The sequence below is a fragment of the Phoxinus phoxinus genome (genome assembly GCF_949152265.1).
Source record: "Phoxinus phoxinus genome assembly, chromosome: 17".
NCBI classification, from domain to species: domain Eukaryota; kingdom Metazoa; phylum Chordata; class Actinopteri; order Cypriniformes; family Leuciscidae; genus Phoxinus; species Phoxinus phoxinus.
In genome coordinates, this window is record NC_136892.1 from 2,616,401 (window position 1) to 2,639,385 (window position 22,985).

A 22,985-nucleotide genomic window follows, 5' to 3' on the forward strand; every position below is an offset into this window, starting at 1 on the left:
CTATAGTCAGTATTCATTTACAGACCTATCTGTTCCTTCTGTACAGTTAAATATTACTCAGACTTATAGAAACATTTAATTTTTTTCTGCCTTAGCAAGAGCAAAAACACTCGGAGGATCCCTCTCGCGAGGTAAAGAAAGTTCGTAAAGCTCGTAACCGGCGTCAGGAGTGGAATATGATGGCGTACGATAAGGAGTTTCGTCCGGACACTCGTCTAACACCGTCTCCTTACCATGGCATGTCGTCTGAGGGATCTCTGTCTCCAGATAGGTGGGTATGGTCTGTTCTCTATGGTCGAGCCACTTTAGTGTTTTGAAGAATGCAACGTATTTAGCGATAGTTCACCCAAAAATGAAAAATCTGTCAGTAATTACTCACCTTCATGTCGTTCCAAACCCGTAAGACTTTCCTTCATGTTCTGAACACAAATTAAGATATTTTTTGATGAAATCTGAGAGATTTCTGTCCCTCCATTGACAGGCTACGCAACTACCACTTTTACGCTTAAAAACGTTCATAAAGAGATTGTAAAACTAATCCATATGAATTGAGCGGTTTAGTCCAAATTTTCTGAAGAGACACGATCGCTTTATATAATAAACAGATTTAATTTAGCCTTTTATTCACATATAAACATTCATAAACGCACATCAGTTATGGTAAACAGAAGCTCAAGCATGTTTGCTTGACGTGCAAGAACCAATGAGGTTCATTCTCGTGTTACGCTGCACGTTTGAGCTTCTGTTTATGTTCGCTGATCAATGTTTGTATGTGAATAAAAAGCCTAAATTCAATCTGTTCATAATTTAACGCGATCGAGTCTCTTCAGAAAATTTGGACTAAACCAATTTGTATGGATTAGTTTTACGATCTCTTTATTAATGTTTTTACGTGTCAAAGTGGTAGTTGCGTAGCCTGTCAATGGAGGGACAGAAATCTCTCAGATTTCATCAAAAAATATATTCATTTGTGTTCTGAACATGAACGAAAGTCTTACGGGTTTGGAACGACATGAAGGTGAGTGATTACTGACAGAGTTTTCATTTTTGGGTAACGATCCCTTTATATGTATAGTTCACCCAAGAATGAATTGTTCATTGGCAGCTCTCATAAACTGATGTCACTCTACTGTGTCTTACTCTGATCTGAAGCTGAATAAAGTTACTCATTTGCCCATTTCTTATTCCACTTGACTTTGCGTCAGTTGATTAGACACTTCGTTACACTCAATGAGTGCCGTCAATGAGTGCCGTCAACTTGCATTGTATGTTTAAATCTATATCAAATGCATTTAGTTATTAAAAACAAAAGATGGCAGTTGAACTGTAAAGTACATTTAAGAAGTGTGTTACGAAACAGTCTTGAAAGTGCCTACTCTAATTAAGTGGCCTTTTAATTCATCACTAATATATGATCTGCAAGGACTGTTTTATACAAAATACTTTTAGGTTTGAAGTACACTATAAGTGCACATTCAACCCAATTAAGTTTTCACAAGGATAATTAAAATGCCATCTGTTTGTCTGTAGGTGAACTAGCGAACTGAAGTATGAACGGCGGAGAATGGTGTGTGTTGTGTTCATGACGGCACCAAGAAAATAAGCTTTACAGCCGAGCCGCAGTCCCAGACGCTGCAGTGGCATACCGTCTCTGTGTTGAACCTATACATTCAGTTTAACATCAGGGACGTTGAATATAATGCAACACATTTAGAGGTGCCTTATTATTTAAATGCAGATTGCATTGGGCTGTATTTCAGTTCATAATAGCTTAAAATTTGGTCTACTCTTTACACAATGGCTTTGACTTGTACAGTAGCTGTATAAAATATCTAAATACAAATCCTAAATATACACACAATTATAATATACATGTTTAAGAAAAATGTGTAAAAAAATAAAAATAAAAATTCACTCCTTTTTTTATCCCAATAATCAAGCCGTTTGGATTTTCTGAGCTCTATGATGTCATATTGCTCATGCTCCGCCCACGGCCGCTGACTCGTATTAGCATATTTCCAGAATTAGCATATTTTTTGCATATAGCGCAGTTGCTCATTATCATTTAAAGAGGCATGCACCGAAACAGGTCGCTGTGAACAGAGCTGTTTTTGAGGAGGTAAAATGGTGTTGTTTTACACAACCATTGAGGAATTTTAACCAAATTATGTTAGAAACTTTACATGAAGACCCTAAAGACTTGTGAAAAATGGGTATCCGATGACCCCTTTAAAGTCAATTCTATACTGAATAGGCAGCCATAATAATACCTGCATACTATGTGTCTGTATATTGTGTTTGATCTAACGCAGATCTGGTATGTCAGACGAGCACTCGTACCCAGCGAGTCCCAACCACCCACCGGAGGCTGGCGGAGCAGGGGCTGATGGGAAAGACGGCGGCCCCGCGCAGACTCAGTCCCTGGACCGAGCGCACCGGCCCCCGGGATCCTCCGGTTCTGCCGGGGCCCGACAGCACTCTCTGGGTCGCCTCCAGGTCCATCACGGGCCCCCAGCGCCAGAATTAGCTCTCAACGGGCCCCGGCCAACTGCTGCTAAAGAATACAGGCATGTCACTTCTCTCTCGAAAGTTACAAACTATAATGCTATCGACTACTGGAATATTTTTGGGGAGTAAACAACTAGCGGTGCTACTTTTATCATTAAAGTAACTGTGATGTCCAGATGTATTGTTTTTTTGGGTAACACTTTATTTTGATGGTGCTTTTTTGAACATTATTTGCAGCAACATGTCAACTACCTCTCATTAGAGTATTAGTAGACTGTCTTTTTAATACCTGATGCTCCTCCAACAGACATTATACTGACTTTAAGTAACTACATGTCAATTTATTCTAACCCTAACCCTACCAATCTACTGATACTCTACTAATACTCTAATGCGAGTTAGTAGACATGTGGGTGGGTGCAACATACTTAAAGTCAACAGAATGTGTTAAAGAGACCATCAAAATAAAGTGAAACCGTTTTTTGTAGTGTTTCATCTCTATGTGTGAGAAAGGAATAGTTCACCCGAAAAGGAAAGTTGTCAACATTTACTGATTTACATCATGAGGTGGATTTTTTTATTTCAATATGTTCCTTCAGGTTCACTTATAATGTTAAAGAATTCTGCACAAATCAAAATAGATTATTTTCAACCCTCATTTTGAGCTTTTGTAGACAGCGTCAGTCATTATAATCTGAACACACATCTGTATACTGTATCACTGTAGACAGCGTCAGTCATTATAATCTGAACACACATCTGTATACTGTATCAGTGTATCAGCGTCAGTCATTATAATCTTGTATACTGTATCAGTGTAGACAGCGTCAGTCATTATAATCTGAACACACATCTGTATACTGTATCAGTGTAGACAGCGTCAGTCATTATAATCTGAACACACATCTGTATACTGTATTAGTGTATCAGTGTCAGTCATTATAATCTGAACACACATCTGTATACTGTATCAGTGTAGACAGCGTCAGTCATTATAATCTGAACACACATCTGTATACTGTATCAGTGTATACAGCGTCAGTCATTATAATCTGAACACACATCTGTATACTGTATCAGTGTAGACAGCGTCAGTCATTATAATCTGAACACACATCTGTATACTGTATCAGTGTATCAGCATCAGTCATTATAATCTGAACACACATCTGTATACTGTATCAGTGTAGACACAGCGTCAGTCATTATAATCTGAACACACATCTGTATACTGTATCAGTGTATCAGCATCAGTCATTATAATCTGAACACACATCTGTATACTGTATCAGTGTAGACACTGTCAGTCATTATAATCTGAACACACATCTGTATACTGTATCAGTGTATCAGCGTCAGTCATTATAATCTGAACACACATCTGTATACTATATTAGTGTAGACAGCGTCAGTCATTATAATCTGAACACACATCTGTATACTGTATCAGTGTAGACAGCGTCAGTCATTATAATCTGAACACACATCTGTATACTGTATCAGTGTAGACAGCGTCAGTCATTATAATCTGAACACACATCTGTATACTGTATCAGTGTATCAGCATCAGTCATTATAATCTGAACACACATCTGTATACTGTATCAGTGTAGACACAGCGTCAGTCATTATAATCTGAACACACATCTGTATACTGTATCAGTGTATCAGCGTCAGTCATTATAATCTGAACGCACATCTGTATACTGTATCAGTGTATCAGTGTCAGTCATTATAATCTGAACACACATCTGTATACTGTATCAGTGTAGACAGCGTCAGTCATTATAATCTGAACACACATCTGTATACTATATTAGTGTAGACAGCGTCAGTCATTATAATCTGAACACACATCTGTATACTGTATCAGTGTATCAGCGTCAGTCATTATAATCTGAACACACATCTGTATACTGTATCAGTGTATCAGCATCAGTCATTATAATCTGAACACACATCTGTATACTGTATCAGTGTAGACAGCGTCAGTCATTATAATCTGAACACACATCTGTATACTATATTAGTGTAGACAGCGTCAGTCATTATAATCTGAACACACATCTGTATACTGTATCAGTGTAGACAGCGTCAGTCATTATAATCTGAACACACATCTGTATACTGTATCAGTGTAGACAGCGTCAGTCATTATAATCTGAACACACATCTGTATACTGTATCAGTGTATCAGCATCAGTCATTATAATCTGAACACACATCTGTATACTGTATCAGTGTAGACACAGCGTCAGTCATTATAATCTGAACACACATCTGTATACTGTATCAGTGTATCAGCGTCAGTCATTATAATCTGAACGCACATCTGTATACTGTATCAGTGTAGAAAGCGTCAGTCATTATAATCTGAACACACATCTGTATACTGTATCAGTGTAGACAGCGTCAGTCATTATAATCTGAACACACATCTGTATACTGTATCAGTGTAGACAGCGTCAGTCATTATAATCTGAACACACATCTGTATACTGTATCAGTGTATCAGCATCAGTCATTATAATCTGAACACACATCTGTATACTGTATCAGTGTAGACACAGCGTCAGTCATTATAATCTGAACACACATCTGTATACTGTATCAGTGTATCAGCGTCAGTCATTATAATCTGAACGCACATCTGTATACTGTATCAGTGTAGACAGCGTCAGTCATTATAATCTGAACACACATCTGTATACTGTATCAGTGTATCAGCGTCAGTCATTATAATCTGAACACACATCTGTATACTGTATCAGTGTATCAGCGTCAGTCATTATAATCTGAACACACATCTGTATACTGTATCAGTGTATCAGCGTCAGTCATTATAATCTGAACACACATCTGTATACTGTATCAGTGTATCAGCGTCAGTCATTATAATCTGAACGCACATCTGTATACTGTATCAGTGTATCAGCGTCAGTCATTATAATCTGAACACACATCTGTATACTGTATCAGTGTATCAGCGTCAGTCATTATAATCTGAACACACATCTGTATACTGTATCAGTGTAGACACAGCGTCAGTCATTATAATCTGAACACACATCTGTATACTGTATCACTGTAGACAGCGTCAGTCATTATAATCTGAACACACATCTGTATACTGTATCAGTGTAGACAGCGTCAGTCATTATAATCTGAACACACATCTGTATACTGTATCAGTGTATCAGCGTCAGTCATTATAATCTGAACGCACATCTGTATACTGTATCAGTGTATCAGCGTCAGTCATTATAATCTGAACACACATCTGTATATACTGTATCAGTGTAGACAGCGTCAGTCATTATAATCTGAACACACATCTGTATACTGTATCAGTGTCAGTCATTATAATCTGAACACACATCTGTATACTGTATCAGTGTATCAGCGTCAGTCATTATAATCTGAACACACATCTGTATACTGTATCACTGTAGACAGCGTCAGTCATTATAATCTGAACACACATCTGTATACTGTATCAGTGTATCAGCGTCAGTCATTATAATCTGAACACACATCTGTATACTGTATCACTGTAGACAGCGTCAGTCATTATAATCTGAACACACATCTGTATACTGTATCAGTGTATCAGCGTCAGTCATTATAATCTGAACACACATCTGTATACTGTATCAGTGTAGACACTGTCAGTCATTATAATCTGAACACACATCTGTATACTGTATCAGTGTATCAGCGTCAGTCATTATAATCTGAACACACATCTGTATACTGTATCAGTGTAGACAGTGTCAGTCATTATAATCTGAACACACATCTGTATACTGTATCAGTGTATCAGCGTCAGTCATTATAATCTGAACACACATCTGTATACTGTATCAGTGTAGACAGCGTCAGTCATTATAATCTGAACACACATCTGTATACTGTATCAGTGTAGACAGCGTCAGTCATTATAATCTGAACACACATCTGTATACTGTATCAGTGTATCAGTGTCAGTCATTATAATCTGAACACACATCTGTATACTGTATCAGTGTATCAGCGTCAGTCATTATAATCTGAACACACATCTGTATACTGTATTAGTGTATCAGTGTCAGTCATTATAATCTGAACACACATCTGTATACTGTATCAGTGTATCAGCGTCAGTCATTATAATCTGAACACACATCTGTATACTGTATCAGTGTCAGTCATTATAATCTGAACACACATCTGTATACTGTATCAGTGTAGACAGCGTCAGTCATTATAATCTGAACACACATCTGTATACTGTATTAGTGTAGACAGCGTCAGTCATTATAATCTGAACACACATCTGTATACTGTATCAGTGTAGACAGCGTCAGTCATTATAATCTGAACACACATCTGTATACTGTATCAGTGTAGACAGCGTCAGTCATTATAATCTGAACACACATCTGTATACTGTATCAGTGTATCAGCATCAGTCATTATAATCTGAACACACATCTGTATACTGTATCAGTGTAGACAGCGTCAGTCATTATAATCTGAACACACATCTGTATACTGTATCAGTGTAGACAGCGTCAGTCATTATAATCTGAACACACATCTGTATACTGTATCAGTGTATCAGCATCAGTCATTATAATCTGAACACACATCTGTATACTGTATCAGTGTAGACACAGCGTCAGTCATTATAATCTGAACACACATCTGTATACTGTATCAGTGTATCAGCGTCAGTCATTATAATCTGAACGCACATCTGTATACTGTATCAGTGTAGAAAGCGTCAGTCATTATAATCTGAACACACATCTGTATACTGTATCAGTGTATCAGCGTCAGTCATTATAATCTGAACACACATCTGTATACTGTATCAGTGTATCAGCGTCAGTCATTATAATCTGAACACACATCTGTATACTGTATCAGTGTATCAGCGTCAGTCATTATAATCTGAACGCACATCTGTATACTGTATCAGTGTATCAGTGTCAGTCATTATAATCTGAACACACATCTGTATACTGTATCAGTGTATCAGCGTCAGTCATTATAATCTGAACACACATCTGTATACTGTATCAGTGTATCAGCATCAGTCATTATAATCTGAACACACATCTGTATACTGTATCAGTGTATCAGCATCAGTCATTATAATCTGAACACACATCTGTATACTGTATCAGTGTATCAGCATCAGTCATTATAATCTGAACACACATCTGTATACTGTATCAGTGTATCAGCATCAGTCATTATAATCTGAACACACATCTGTATACTGTATCAGTGTAGACACAGCGTCAGTCATTATAATCTGAACACACATCTGTATACTGTATCAGTGTAGACAGCGTCAGTCATTATAATCTGAACACACATCTGTATACTGTATCAGTGTATCAGCGTCAGTCATTATAATCTGAACGCACATCTGTATACTGTATCAGTGTATCAGCGTCAGTCATTATAATCTGAACACACATCTGTATACTGTATCAGTGTAGACAGCGTCAGTCATTATAATCTGAACACACATCTGTATACTGTATCAGTGTCAGTCATTATAATCTGAACACACATCTGTATACTGTATCAGTGTATCAGCGTCAGTCATTATAATCTGAACACACATCTGTATACTGTATCACTGTAGACAGCGTCAGTCATTATAATCTGAACACACATCTGTATACTGTATCAGTGTATCAGCGTCAGTCATTATAATCTGAACACACATCTGTATACTGTATCAGTGTAGACAGCGTCAGTCATTATAATCTGAACACACATCTGTATACTGTATCAGTGTATCAGCGTCAGTCATTATAATCTGAACACACATCTGTATACTGTATCACTGTAGACAGCGTCAGTCATTATAATCTGAACACACATCTGTATACTATATTAGTGTAGACAGCGTCAGTCATTATAATCTGAACACACATCTGTATACTGTATCAGTGTATCAGCGTCAGTCATTATAATCTGAACACACATCTGTATACTGTATCACTGTAGACAGCGTCAGTCATTATAATCTGAACACACATCTGTATACTGTATCAGTGTATCAGCGTCAGTCATTATAATCTGAACACACATCTGTATACTGTATCAGTGTAGACACTGTCAGTCATTATAATCTGAACACACATCTGTATACTGTAGCAGTGTATCAGCGTCAGTCATTATAATCTGAACACACATCTGTATACTGTATCAGTGTAGACAGTGTCAGTCATTATAATCTGAACACACATCTGTATACTGTATCAGTGTATCAGCGTCAGTCATTATAATCTGAACACACATCTGTATACTGTATCAGTGTAGACAGCGTCAGTCATTATAATCTGAACACACATCTGTATACTGTATCAGTGTAGACAGCGTCAGTCATTATAATCTGAACACACATCTGTATACTGTATCAGTGTATCAGTGTCAGTCATTATAATCTGAACACACATCTGTATACTGTATCAGTGTATCAGCGTCAGTCATTATAATCTGAACACACATCTGTATACTGTATTAGTGTATCAGTGTCAGTCATTATAATCTGAACACACATCTGTATACTGTATCAGTGTATCAGCGTCAGTCATTATAATCTGAACACACATCTGTATACTGTATCAGTGTAGACAGCGTCAGTCATTATAATCTGAACACACATCTGTATACTGTATCAGTGTAGACAGCGTCAGTCATTATAATCTGAACACACATCTGTATACTGTATTAGTGTAGACAGCGTCAGTCATTATAATCTGAACACACATCTGTATACTGTATCAGTGTAGACAGCGTCAGTCATTATAATCTGAACACACATCTGTATACTGTATCAGTGTAGACAGCGTCAGTCATTATAATCTGAACACACATCTGTATACTGTATCAGTGTATCAGCGTCAGTCATTATAATCTGAACACACATCTGTATACTGTATCAGTGTATCAGCGTCAGTCATTATAATCTGAACACACATTATAATCTGAACACACATCTGTATACTGTATCAGTGTAGACACAGCGTCAGTCATTATAATCTGAACACACATCTGTATACTGTATCAGTGTAGACACAGCGTCAGTCATTATAATCTGAACACACATCTGTATACTGTATCAGTGTAGACAGCATCAGTCATTATAATCTGAACACACATCTGTATACTGTATCAGTGTAGACAGCGTCAGTCATTATAATGGCTTCTATTTGCTTTTGACACGACACTCACATCCAGTGTAGGCGAATGTCAATGGCAACCGTTAAGCAACTGAATGCCAGTGGGCGGAGCCTATGATGAGATGATGTATAACTATTGGTCGATGCCATGCTCTATAATTCCCCAGACCCCGCAATATCAAAACAAGCAGTTTTTGGAGCTTCATTACATAAATGCTTATTTTATAATGAGGACGTTTTATGCTGTGTAAACATTTCAATAAAGTGTGCAAAGATTTCTGTAGAGGCAATAATAGGGAGTGACAAATATTTTTCAATGCAAAATACAGTAGTAGTCAACACTTGAAGTGGATCAAAACCATTCATCAAAGTTATACATGAATTTGGAACAATACCCGTTGTTGTCTTAGGACAACTTTGATGAACTTTTTTTTATCCACTTCAAATGTGGACTACAGTAGTTCCTTAAACAACTTTCCCTTGTAATCTCTTGACAGCGGGCATCCAATCCTCGAGCACCTCATCCCCCCCGCCCCGCCTCCCCCTCCTCCCCTCATCCCTTCATCTCAGACTGCGTTTGACAGCACATCTGGCCCTCCATCGCTGGCTCCGGGGACAGTGATCTCCCTGTCACGGCCCTACAGCCCCTCTCCTCCACCGGCTCCTGCCTCGGCCTACACCGGTTCCCCTTCGCATGCTGTGATGGGCCCACCGATGGCCCCGCCTCCCCCCCCACCGGGACCCCCGACCCACGCCCCGTCCCCGTCCCGAGGAACACACACACCTGGAGAGTCGACTCTTCCCAGAAAGGGCAAGGTGCCCCTCGTCCCCATCAGTGATGCCCGGAGCGACCTGCTGTCCGCCATCCGCAGAGGTCAGTACACAAAGCAAAGGCTTTTGAGTTCAGGATACCCAGCAAACATCCCAGCAAGCAGTTTTGCGTTTAAAAGCCTAGACGTCTAAAACAAGGCAAAATTTGGGATGTCAGTGAAAATTTAATAGACGTCAAAACCATTGTCTAGTTGTTTCATTTAATTTCTTTATCTAATTGATAACTAGTCTATTCTTGGGAGATGGTTTAGACGTCTATTAAATGCTGAATTTATTGTATTGTTATATATTGTATTGACAACTCATCAATTAAATATTTACCACTGTATATTCTGCATAATTGGACGTTCTTAAATAAACACTGACAAAAAACTATACAAGTTTTAGGGCTGGATGATATGATGATGATGTATATAACATGGATATGAGTGATGATCACATGGATTTAGACTTACCTATATTGTATTTATATAAAGCGTTCACAGGCTAATTTGCTTTAATGTATTTCCCCGGCATTGAAATCAGAAACATATGAATGTCAGGAAACCCGATTCCTGGCTGCATGTCGATATAGCCATGATCACTGGATCTTTGGTAAGTTGTAAGGAACACTCTTAGGGCCCTATTGTAACGTTCTGAAGCGCAAGTATCAAACGTGAAACGCAAGTAACTCTGTGGGCGGATCCCGGCGCTGTTGCTATTATACCGGCGGGATAATGATTCCTGCACCCGACACAAATCTAAAATGTGTGTGTCTGAAGTCGCTTCATTATTCATAGGTGTGGTTTGAGCATAATGTGAAATAAACCAATCAGAGCGTCCTCTCACATTCCCTTTAAGAGCCGCACTTGTTCCACGGCGGATTGCTATTATAACGGCGGGTTTGCCAGTGTTGTGCTGAATTTCGACCCCCTACCAAATTATTACCCCCCTCGTTGAAGTCAGTACCTGATTGCCTAATCCTAACCCCACCCCTAATCCTCCCAACCCCTCCCCCACAACCAATCCTAAACCTACCAATGCTAGGGGGGTAATAATTTGGCGGGGGTCAAAATTCGGCACAACACCGGCGCACACCAGGAGCGGTTCATAGCCGAGGAGACCGACGTTCTCGTCAGGGCCGTAAAACACAGAGAAGTGACATTGGGGATGATGGAGAAACACACACATTAGCTTCGGTTAAACAGGCGTATAATAATTTGGGTAAATGTGTTGCTAGATTTATGCCTATTTTTTTCACATCTTCATGGACACAACAATGATTTCCCTCGTGTGTTAATATTGTTCTTTGTAATAATGTATGATTTGCAAAAATGAAAACTGCTGCGTCTGTTTAGATTAGAGAATCAAAGTGTGTTTGTTGTTCACACGCTACATAATGGCCAAGCACGCGCTCTTAAATTAGCATATGACTAATGCGCAACGCGTGACTTTAGACTGGGTTTTTCCTGGTCAGTGGAGGAATTGTTTTGCAAAATAGCACCAGGGAACGTTTGTGCCGGAACACGCTCCTCTTTTTGCTGAACCGACGTGCGACTGTCGAGGGAAAACTGTCCGCGGGTGCAAAATAGGAATGATACATGCCTCGGTGTACAAAGTCAATTGTGCTGGGTGCAAGATAGGGCCCTGTATATCAAGTCCAACCTTTATTATAAACTAATAATCGTTCGTTTTACTCGCGTTTTCGCAGTTTCCTCTATTAAATCCAGTCACTCAGTCGCTCTTCTGCCACTCGGTCCGGCTGTGTTCCCGCGGGAAAGTGACGTCAATGCATTCACTCAATATGGCGAATTACGTCATAGCCCCAATCCACCCAGGCTCATTTATGTCTTTTCTAGAAACCTACTGTCCTAGGCGTAGGCATTATCTTTTATTGACTGTTGACTTGTCCTCCAGGTATCCAGCTTCGTAAGGTGCAAGAGCAGAGAGAGCAGGAGGCCAAGAAAGAGCCCGTGGGGAACGACGTGGCCACCATTCTGTCCCGACGCATCGCGGTGGAGTACAGCGAATCAGATGAGGACTCGGAGCCGGAGGAGAACGAATGGTCCGACTGAGCCCGGGCCGGAGAGAGCTGCGAACACCAGCAGAATCCATTCCTGCACACACACACACACACACACTCCTCCTCATACACTCAGATGGTCCATGGGTGAGGCTACTGAGGAGACCAGAAACTGAATTTGTGCAAGTGCAGAAATAGAGAGATGAAAAAGACAGAAGAGACAGTTCAGGCCCTTTCAGAAAACAGTGTCTCATAAATACAATGTAAATTCAACATGCTAGCTTTTGCAAGAGTTGCCAAGAAAATACTTATTGAGAAAAAATGTTCGTTCTGTGATTTTTGATTATCTTTTGATCTTTTGTTAGCCGTCCGGAGAATATAGTGAAATATCTATCCATATCTTGTGATACACAAAAGCGATGGTCAACAGTGGTATTAGCACTTTTACGTTCAAGTTTTGTTACGCAAACACATTTGTTGTGATATCTCAGGCTGCTTCATGCGAGATGCCCTGAATACAGTATATGGACAATCAAATCATCGCTATAGTAGATATTGAAAGTTGCTCTAATCAAACTACGTTTCTCCTTCAATATCACAACTCTGCATTATCCAACATTTGTCTCTGTTCAACTGTGGACAGTGTTGTGATGATTATTTATGCCCCAGTTTAGCAGTGAGTGAATTTCTTGATGCTTTCATTATTTGCTTTTTTTTTATTTCTTAAGGCACCGATGTGGCCAATAATTTATTACTTCTCGCAGTTTACTAATAGTGTGTGTTTGTGTATTGTGTGTCGTGTGTGTGCTTAAATGTGTCAGACGAGGTGATGGAATATGAGACTGTGACATCCGCTATCATTTGTAACAATACTCTGTACTGTATCATTAATGTGTTTTACAATTTATTGTTGTATGGATTTTTGTAACACTGCTCAAAAGATGGAAATGGCATCTTATGTTTAAACTATCATGTTGTAGGAATAGAGTCTAAAATGCATGTATGAATAATAAATGAAATAAACTAAAAAAATCTAATAAAATTTAGCTTTTACTGAAATTGAAATTTGCATTTTAGTGGCCAAAACTATTTTTTTCCCCCTCTGAATCCTTGAGTCAATCCCTAAAATAAAATAAATGGAATTTTTTTCTAGTCTAGACTGTTGGTTCAATTCAACTCAAGTCAAAAACCCTATCGTCTGACATCATGACAAATAGTTATCAAAATAATATTGATACATCAACACTAGGGTTACAAAGGGGCGGAGAATTTCTAGAAATGTTCCACAAGCTTTCCATGGGAAGTTAAGCTGGGGCGTTTTGGAAATATTCCAAGTAGGAAACTTAACGGGAATTAAATTAAATTATTTAGATATTTGGGGTAATTTGTGCAAACTGTATCATATACAAACATAAATATAATCATTTTGCTTGGTCTTATGCATAAGGTAAACCTGCAGTTTTGCAAATTTCCTGTTTAGTCACATTAATTCCTGTTGATTCCCATATATTCCCGTTAATTCCCATACAAAGTTTCCAACTTTGAAAATTCCTGGAATTTTTGCAATCCCAGGAAACACAAATTTTTACGAATTTACTACAGTGTATCTGACAATCACAATGTTCAGATTTAACAAAACTTGATACACAGACGACACACACCAAGTTGTGTCAAATTCCAGCCATAGGGGGCACTAGAACTGAATAATAGAGTTCAAATTTAATTTAGTCGTTTTTGGGTCAAATGCTTACAGTACATTTTCTTCAAATTCAGTTCAACAAACATGGCTTCCAACAGCTAATAATGTAAAATCAGAAACCATTCTGGCTTAAAGTTATCAAAGGAACTTTGATGCATTGAATCGAATCGCACATACAATCAGATATATTTGTTGGATATTCCTCATCATGACTAATATGCCTATATCTTGTGTGCACAAATAAAAATTGTATGTATGGAGAACAGGTAATTCTGAGAAAGCATGCTTAGTTTCGTAAATTTATTGCAAATTCTAAACTATCAGCCATTTAAACTGATAGATAAAGGCCATAAAACACAGGATAAAGGCCCTTTCCATAATTTTGAATGACAAATAAATTAATAAGACCAGTTAATTTATAGAACTGACAATATAGTTCCCTATCAGTCAGTCACGTTCTACGTTACGTCATAACATCTGACGAATGGGGTCTCGCCCGAGAGCGAGAAAAATGAGCCAATGGTACGCAGAGTAAAGGTCTGCGGAATTTGCATGGCGAGCTCTGCCCCGCTGAGTGGGTATATAAGGAGCAGCGCGTGAATTCTCGCATTCATGCTTTCTCTTCCGAGCACCTCTGACCTCAACCGTTCTGGGGCTACCTCCCCCTTCAGTGGCCTCGACGGCGGGCGGCCAAGGGCTATGCTGGCGTTCCTCCTGGACAGGACCCCAACTTCAATGTAGGGGGTTTGATTACGATTATCATGTCATAGATTCAGTTCAATTCGATATCACGATGCACTGCATCCTCAATTTTCAGTTTTACTTCACATGTATACCCCCAGAATCAGAATCAGAAGAATCAGAAGTAACTTTATTGCCAAGTATGTTTTACACATACGAGGAATTTGCTTTGGTCAAAGGTGCTACACGTAGACAAAACATACAGTTGACATATAAAATATAAAACTATACAATTTTGGAATGGACAATATATATATATATACAACAATAAGAATTTAAAAAATAAATAAGATAAACAACAAATATGTGCAATGTACAAAGTTGTACATGATATCAAATAAAATAGTAATTGCATGTGCAAAGACATTTGTATAAGTTGCACGGGGGGGCTGGGGAGTATCAGTGGGGGACCCGTGCCTTGTTAATGAGGCTAACTGCGGACGGGAAGAAACTGTTTTTGTGGCGAGAGGTTTTGGTCCTGATAGACCGCAGCCTCCTGCCAGAGGGGAGAGTCTGAAACAGTTTATGTCCGGGGTGAGAGGGGTCAGCTGCAATCTTACCTAATCGCCTCAGAGTCCTAGAGGCGTAAAGGTCCTGAAGTGATGGAAGATTGCAGCCAATCACCCTCTCTGCCGAGCGAATGATACGCTGCAGCCTGCCCTTGTCCTTGGCGGTGGCAGCATTGTACCAGATGGTGATGGAGGCGGTGATGATGGACTCAATGATGGCGGTGTAGAAATTCACCATCATTTTCTTTGGCAAGCTGAACTTCTTCAGCTGCCGCAGGAAGTACATCCTCTGCTGGGCCTTTTTGGTGATGGAGGTGATATTCAGCTCCCACTTCAGGTCCTGGGAGATGATTGTGCCCAGGAAGCGGAAGGAGTCCACCGTGGTGACTTGGGAGTCAAACAGAGTGATAGGGGAAGGTGGGGCTGTGCTCTTTCTAAAATCCACGACCATCTCCACTGTCTTCAGAGCGTTAAGCTCCAAATTGTTTTGGCTGCACCAGGTCACCAGATGGTCGATCTCACACCTGTAGGCGGACTCATCCCCACCAGAGATGAGCCCAATGAGGGTGGTGTCGTCCGCAAACTTCAGGAGCTTGACGGTCTGGTGATTGGAGGTGCAGCTGTTGGTGTACAAGGAGAAAAGAAGGGGGGAAAGAACGCAGCCTTGAGGGGATCCGGTGCTTATGGTCCTGGAATCAGAGACATGTTTTCCCACTTTCACATGCTGCTTCCTGTCCGTCAGGAAGTCAGTGATCCACCTGCAGGTGGAGTCAGGCACGTTCAGCTGAGAGAGCCTGTCCTGCAGCAGGGATGGAATGATGGTGTTAAAAGCAGAGCTAAAATCCACAAACAGGATCCTGGCGTAGGTTCCAGGGGAGTCCAGATGCTGAAGGATGTAGTGAAGGGCCATGTTAACGGCATCGTCTACAGACCTGTTGGCTCTGTAGGCGAACTGCAGGGGGTCCAGGAGTGGGTCTGTGATGGATTTTAGGTGGGACAACACAAAACGTTCAAAGGTCTTCATAACCACAGAGGTCAGGGCTATGGGTCTGTAATCCTTTAGTCCTGTGGTCCTTGGTTTTTTGGGGACAGGGATGATGATGGAGTCTTTGAAGCAGGCTGGCACATGGCATGTCTTCAGTGAGATGTTAAAAATATCTGTGAACACCGGAGACAGCTGATCAGCACAATGCTTCAGGGTGGATGGAGACACGCAATCTGGCCCAGCTGCTTTGCGGGGTTTCTGCCTCCTAAATAGCCGGTTGACTTCCCCCTCTGAGATGGAGAGAGGAGTGGAGGGGGTAGAGCTGGCCAGCTCTGAGGAGGGAGGGGAAAAAGTGGTGGACTGAGGCAGAGGCTGAGCGAGGGAGTCACGAGGGATGGTGTCCGATTGGCTCTCAAAGCGGCAGTAGAACTGGTTCAGCTCATTTGCCAGGCGAGAGTCATTTATGGAGTGGGGGACTTTGGGTTTGTAGTTTGTAATCTGTCTGAACCCCCTCCATGCAGAAGTGGCGTCATTTGCTGAGAACTGGTTCTTTAGTCTCTCTGCGTACAACCGTTTAGCTTCTCGGACCTCCTTGCTAAACCTGTACTTTAACGCCCTGCACCCGGCCCTGTCACCACTCCTAAATGCCTCCTCCTTTTCCAACCTTAGCTGTCTGAGTTTAGCTGTAAACCAGGGTTTGTCATTGTTATAACTTACCCTGGTGCGTGTTGGAATACAGCTTTCTTCACAGAAGCTTATATAGGACGTCACCGCCTCTGTAAACTCATCTAGGTTGTTGGTAGCAGTCCTGAAAACATCCCAGTCAGTGCAGTCAAAACACGCCTGAAGATCCTCCACAGCATCACTGGTCCATTTCTTTGATTTCCTCACTACAGGTTTACAGAGTTTTAATTTTTGTCTGTAAGCAGGAATCAGATGGACCATCTTATGATCAGAGTGTCCCAGTGGAGCGCGTGTGACGGTGTGATAGGCACAGCTAACTGTGGTGTAACAGTGATCCAAAGTGTTCCCCTCTCTGGTTGGACACTTTATAAACTGTCTGTATTTGGGGAGTTCTTGGCTGAGATTTCCCTTGTTAAAGTCACCGAGAACAATAACAAGGGAGTCCGGGTTTGTCTGCTCCACACAGAGTATCTGGTCAGTCAGCATACGCTGCGCATCCTGCACATTGGCCTGGGGTGGAATGTAAACACCGACCAGAGTGAATGAAGCAAACTCACGGGGGGAGTAAAACGGTTTACAGTTTATGATAAAATATTCCAGATCAGGAGAACAGTGCTGGTGAATCACTGTCACGTCGGTACACCAGCCATTGTTAATATAAAAACAGACACCACCACCTTTCGTTTTACCGGAAAGTTCTTTGTCGCGGTCCGCTCTGTACAGTTGGAAGCCAGCCAGCTGCAGCGCGGAGTCTGGTATCAGTTCACACAGCCACGTCTCCGTGAAGCACAGAACAGAAGATAAATAAAAGTCTCTGTTTTTCCCCACCAGAAGCTGAAGTTCGTCCATTTTGTTGCACAGTGAGCGCACGTTGGAGAGAAATATTGCCGGTAGCGGTGTGCGGAGTCCCCGTCGGCGATGACGCACAAGCGACCCAGCTCTTTTTCCTCTCCTGTGGCGCTTCACAGCGCGAACAACAGCAAGAGAGCCCTTCACCAAAAAGTCCAATAGTTCCACAGATGACGCGAGGAAAGTGGGAACTAAGTCCGCTGGAGTTGTTCCCCTGATGTTCATGAGCTCTTCTCTGGTGAAAGAGCACCGAGAATCACAGCCGGAAACTAAATTAACACACCAAAACAAAACAAAACAAAGCGCACCTAACACCGAGGCTGCTATACTCAGCGCCATCTTGGTATGAGTATCAATACAATACAATTTTGTCAATAAATGCAAGCAGTCAGATATATGACCTGAACCTTTAATTTGACCTGCTCAAAGAAAACACGCTTCTTGAATGTATCAAACATCAAACAAAACTCAAGTCTGGGCACAGAAGACAACAGGAGCATTTAGAACACACTAAAGTAAATACTAAAAGTGATATGCCATTCATCCACGATATGAGACAGGAGCTCTGCCAGGCGTTAACATCTCGGGGTGAAAACGGCTGACGTGGTTTCTCAAGTTAGTGGTATTACCCCCTGCATATTTTATTTGTGCGTGACATGATTTACACACAGTGTGTGTCTTCTCTAGGTCGTGCTTACCAGGCTTGTTCATAAAAGCCGAAATATGCCCAGATGTAGGCTTTTAAATTAGTTGGAGCATATGGAATTACTCGCGTCTCGCCTCCCTCTGCCATTGTATTCTACCCTGACAAAGCAAGTACGCAACAAATGACATCAGAAAATTCGAAAATATAATGACATTAGTACATTAAAATCGGTTATGGTCTATTACTGAACCGATACCGAATCATCCTCGTCTGCATCGCGATGCATCGTAGAAACGATTAATTTCGACAGCCCTACTTCAGTGGCATGTCAATTGCCTCGAGTTGCTAGCAGTACATCTCGCTCTGCACCAGTTCAGGGCCCTGCTCAAGGGCAAGCACGTACTGGTCCGACTCCGGAGGGACAACACTGCAACCGTAGCGTACATCTGACGTCAAGGTGGTCTGAGCTGCCGTCGCATGTGGCAACTCGCCCGCCATCTCCTCTTATGGAGTCAGAAGCATCTGAGGTCGCTTCGTGCCATTCATATCCCGGGCGAGCTAAATCCTGCAGCCGACGAGTTGGCCCGGCCGGACCTGGTTTCCCGAACTTGCAACAGCCCCTCCCTGGCCAACTCCTCTGTGGAAGGACCTCAGAGACGGGGAACCCTCTGGCACCCGCGTCCCGTTCTCTGGAACCTACACGTGTGGGTCCTGGACGGGACGCGGAAGCTTTAAGGACTTTTCCACCTCAGTTGGTAACTACTATCACCTCCACCCAACACGCCTATGCCTTGAAGTGGAAATTCTTCGTCATCTGGTGCTCTTCTCGCAGAGAAGACCCTTGGAAATTTTAATTCGGGTTATTTCTTCAAGAAGGGTTGGAACGAAGGCTGTCTCTTTCCACCCTCAAGGTCTATGTGGCTGCCATTTCAGCTCATCATGATTTGCTTGACTCGTTTTGAGACGTTTTATAAAATAAAGGTACTAGGAAAATTAGGATACACGAACAAAACCAGACTATACACAACGACAACCGACAAAGGACTGAACCAAACGGGTTATAGATATATAAACACAGAACGAATGAGGGAGAAAACAAGGAACAGGTGGGACTAATCCATTAACAAATGATTAGCAACTAGGGAAATTGGGAGTCGTGGGCTAAAAATGTTTTAAAGAAACTAAACTCAAATAATCCAAACACAGATGATCCACGACAGCAAAACTGCAAGAATGTAAGTAATCATACAGACAGTCCCTTCTCTTATAGCCTTATAACTTGGCCACAGTTTCAGTAGCACAAAACATTACATATTAGAGTTTAAACAACAGTTGACAAAGTTTTAAAAGGTCAGAAGGCCACACATATTATAGAAATAAATAATAAAAAAGATAAATATTTCTGGACTTACAAGCTGCAAATGAAAACTTCACACTCATTTGACATTGACCTTTAAATGTTTCAACATGAGTCCACACACACCCCACATATATAATGATCACATCCAGTACCTTAAGACAGTTAAAGGAAAACGCCGACTTTAGCTTATTCACTGTATCCCCCAGAGTTAGATAAGTCCATACATACCCTTCTCCGTGCGTGCCGTAACTCTGTCTGACGCACCCACCGCTAGCCTAGCGTAGCACAAAGACTGGAGGTAAATGGCTCCAGCTAGCATTCTGCTCCCAATAAGAGACAAAATAATGCCAACATTTTCCTATTTACATGTAGTGATTTGTATAGTCACAGTGTGTACAAATAACAAGGTCACATGACACACAGCCATCTTCTAACCGTATGCATACTGGGAACTGTATTCTCAGAAGAGGGAATGATTTCATTTGATAGCCCCTCTTGATACAAGTGCGTATTGCCGTGACCCGTTTCATCAAACCCTAACAATCAGTGAAGATTCAAGATGCACTTTACTGTAAAAACAGTATTAATATCTTTTCATATTTGAAAAGATACTGTTTCAACTGGATCTCCAATCATCCACATGTACCAATGGTGATCCGACCCTGAAGATTGCCGCTTGTGGCTTTATTTCAATCTTATCCCATATCCCAGCGAGCGATCTTGGCCCAAATGTGGCCTCAAGCTGGTTCTGCTGGCCTCCTGTCAGCCAGAGCTGGACCATGTGTGGCAATGATGGCACAGCAAGTACAGCAAACAACATGATCATTTAAAAAGAAAAAATATGTATATAGAGAGCATCAGCTGTCAAGGTTAATGGGTTCACTGAGGCCCCGTTTACACTTACATGGTTATTTTGAAAAACGGAGACATTTCCCTTCGTTTACACGCAAACTGAGAATTCGCCTCTGAAACCGATTCTTTCTAAAAACTCCGGCCAGAGAGGAGATTTTGGAAAACTTAGTTTGCACGTTTGCATTTAAACGGAGAAAAACTGAGTTTTAGGCAGCCGACATCACAGTATGTGACTATTTTCGGGATGCTGATTGGCTAACGTGGGCTTGAGCTTCTCGTTACACTGCCACCTACAGGTTTGGCATGCTCTAGACGGCATATACACGGGTTCATGTAAACTAACACTTCTCTGAAAACTGACAGGTGTGCACAATGTTATTTTTGAAAACGGAGATGGTGAAGTGTCTGTTTATGAAAATAGCCGGCCGCGTGTAAACGTAGCCTTGACTCCGTGTGTGTAGGAGTGTGTGGATTAGTGATCAAGATGATCAGCTGATGACATGATTTCTCATGTAGTGTCCTATTTATTGTCTGTGATTTCATCCTGCCTTTGTCAGATCGTTTGAGGCTTTCCTGGGACTCACTTCGGGAGATCTGTGCTTCTCTGTTCCACCGTTTCCTGGTTTGTGTGTTTCTCGTTTCACGTGTTCTCTGGAGTTTCCACTGGATTTTTCCCAGACTTCATTCTGCCCATTGTGTCCCTGCGTTACCGAGTTTCTGACCAGCTTTGTCCCGATGATTCTGACCTACATCTTCTATCTGTTTTCTGAACTGTTTATAATAAACAGTTTCATTCACTCGCAATTGACCCTTAGCAGGGAGCTTGATTGACAGGTGATCTGACCAATCATACTTCGCCATCCGCCATTTTGTCGGACAAAGCAGTCAGGAGAGTTAGTAGATTAACGTTGGAGGATTTGAACTTGAGAAGCGGAGTGTACTGACGTCTTTCCGCGGTTAAAACAACATTCCTTCTGATGTTCATTCATGTTTATTTGATGCTATAAATGAACTAGAAGGAAGAGATGATCGGTTCACGAGCGGCTTTAACTGAGGCGACACAGCGATCTGACACACACATTAAAGAGCCACAAAACAGCATTTATTGTTTACATTTCTTTAAAAAAATGACCAAATTTGAAAGATGATACTTTGTTTAATATCAAAAGTAAGCTGGTGTGTCCTGTCTGTCAGTGTCCTCTCTGCTCCGCGATGTATTGTTCACTGCGTGAGAACATGGTGTGTGTGAGAGCGGCGTAGCTTGTCGGACATAGCGACAGTAACTAAGGGGGGCGGGTCTTTGCGAACGGTCAATTGGATTGCCTTCTTACGTTACAGTCACTGACAGCTGTAAGTGTGTGTTAGAAATCAGGAATGGTGAGAAATCGGCCCAGATCCAGCCCACATCTGGTACAGGTCGACTCCACACGCACCAGATGTGGGCCGAATCTGGGCCGACACTATGTTGCTGTCTGGGATGTTTCAGTGATGTATGTTTGAATGAGAAATGCGCACCATCACGGCGTGGATCAGGATAACATTTGCCAGCTAAATTCTGCTCTTTACCGCACACAATACTAATGCATATGCCACCAGAGGACTGCGGCGGTACTGCTTTTTGACATTTCTGCAATAAATAAATTATATTGAGTACACTTGAATGTCTATCTGTCATGTTTCTTTTATAGTTTTTGAACCAGTAAATGTTCCAGACAAATATATGAGATTTGGCTGATTTGTTCTACTACAACACTAAAACCTATTCATGCCCAATGCAGGGCCATTTATGGGTTATTGATAGGTTGAGACTCGGACCAGTTATGGCACATGTGTGGCCCTTGTCTTTAACCCAGATCTGGGCCACTCCAGGGCCGTCATTCTTTGCAGCATGTGGGCCGCGGGGAAAGGGTTGTGTGGACCAGAGAAAACTTGCTATGTGAGGTTATGCTGTAACATTTCTCTATTTAAAGCATGCTAAATAGACGAGAGAGAGCGAGAAGGATTTTGTTTATATATCTCCAGCTTCCCTCCGAGTCTCTGACGTCACTGTCCTCCTCCATCAGCGAGCCTCCATCTGTCCCTTACATCTCCGCCAGCTCTCCAGTGGCTCATCGTGGAGAAGAGAGGATTCT

General features: G+C 41.3%; 1 protein-coding gene across 1 annotated transcript in view; it reads left to right on the forward strand.

Annotated features, from left to right (window-relative positions):
• Positions 1-13,679, forward strand: part of LOC306984572 (actin-binding protein WASF3) — a 33,704-nt gene extending 20,025 nt beyond the window's left edge. Inside the window, exons 6-9 of the mRNA XM_079586049.1 lie at positions 96-271; positions 2,313-2,567; positions 10,193-10,569; positions 12,423-13,679. Of these exons, the coding sequence (XP_079442175.1) occupies positions 96-271; positions 2,313-2,567; positions 10,193-10,569; positions 12,423-12,580 (966 nt within the window). The 3' untranslated portion in view covers positions 12,581-13,679. The remainder of the gene's footprint in view (positions 1-95; positions 272-2,312; positions 2,568-10,192; positions 10,570-12,422) is intronic.
• Positions 13,680-22,985: the final 9,306 nt, after the last annotated feature.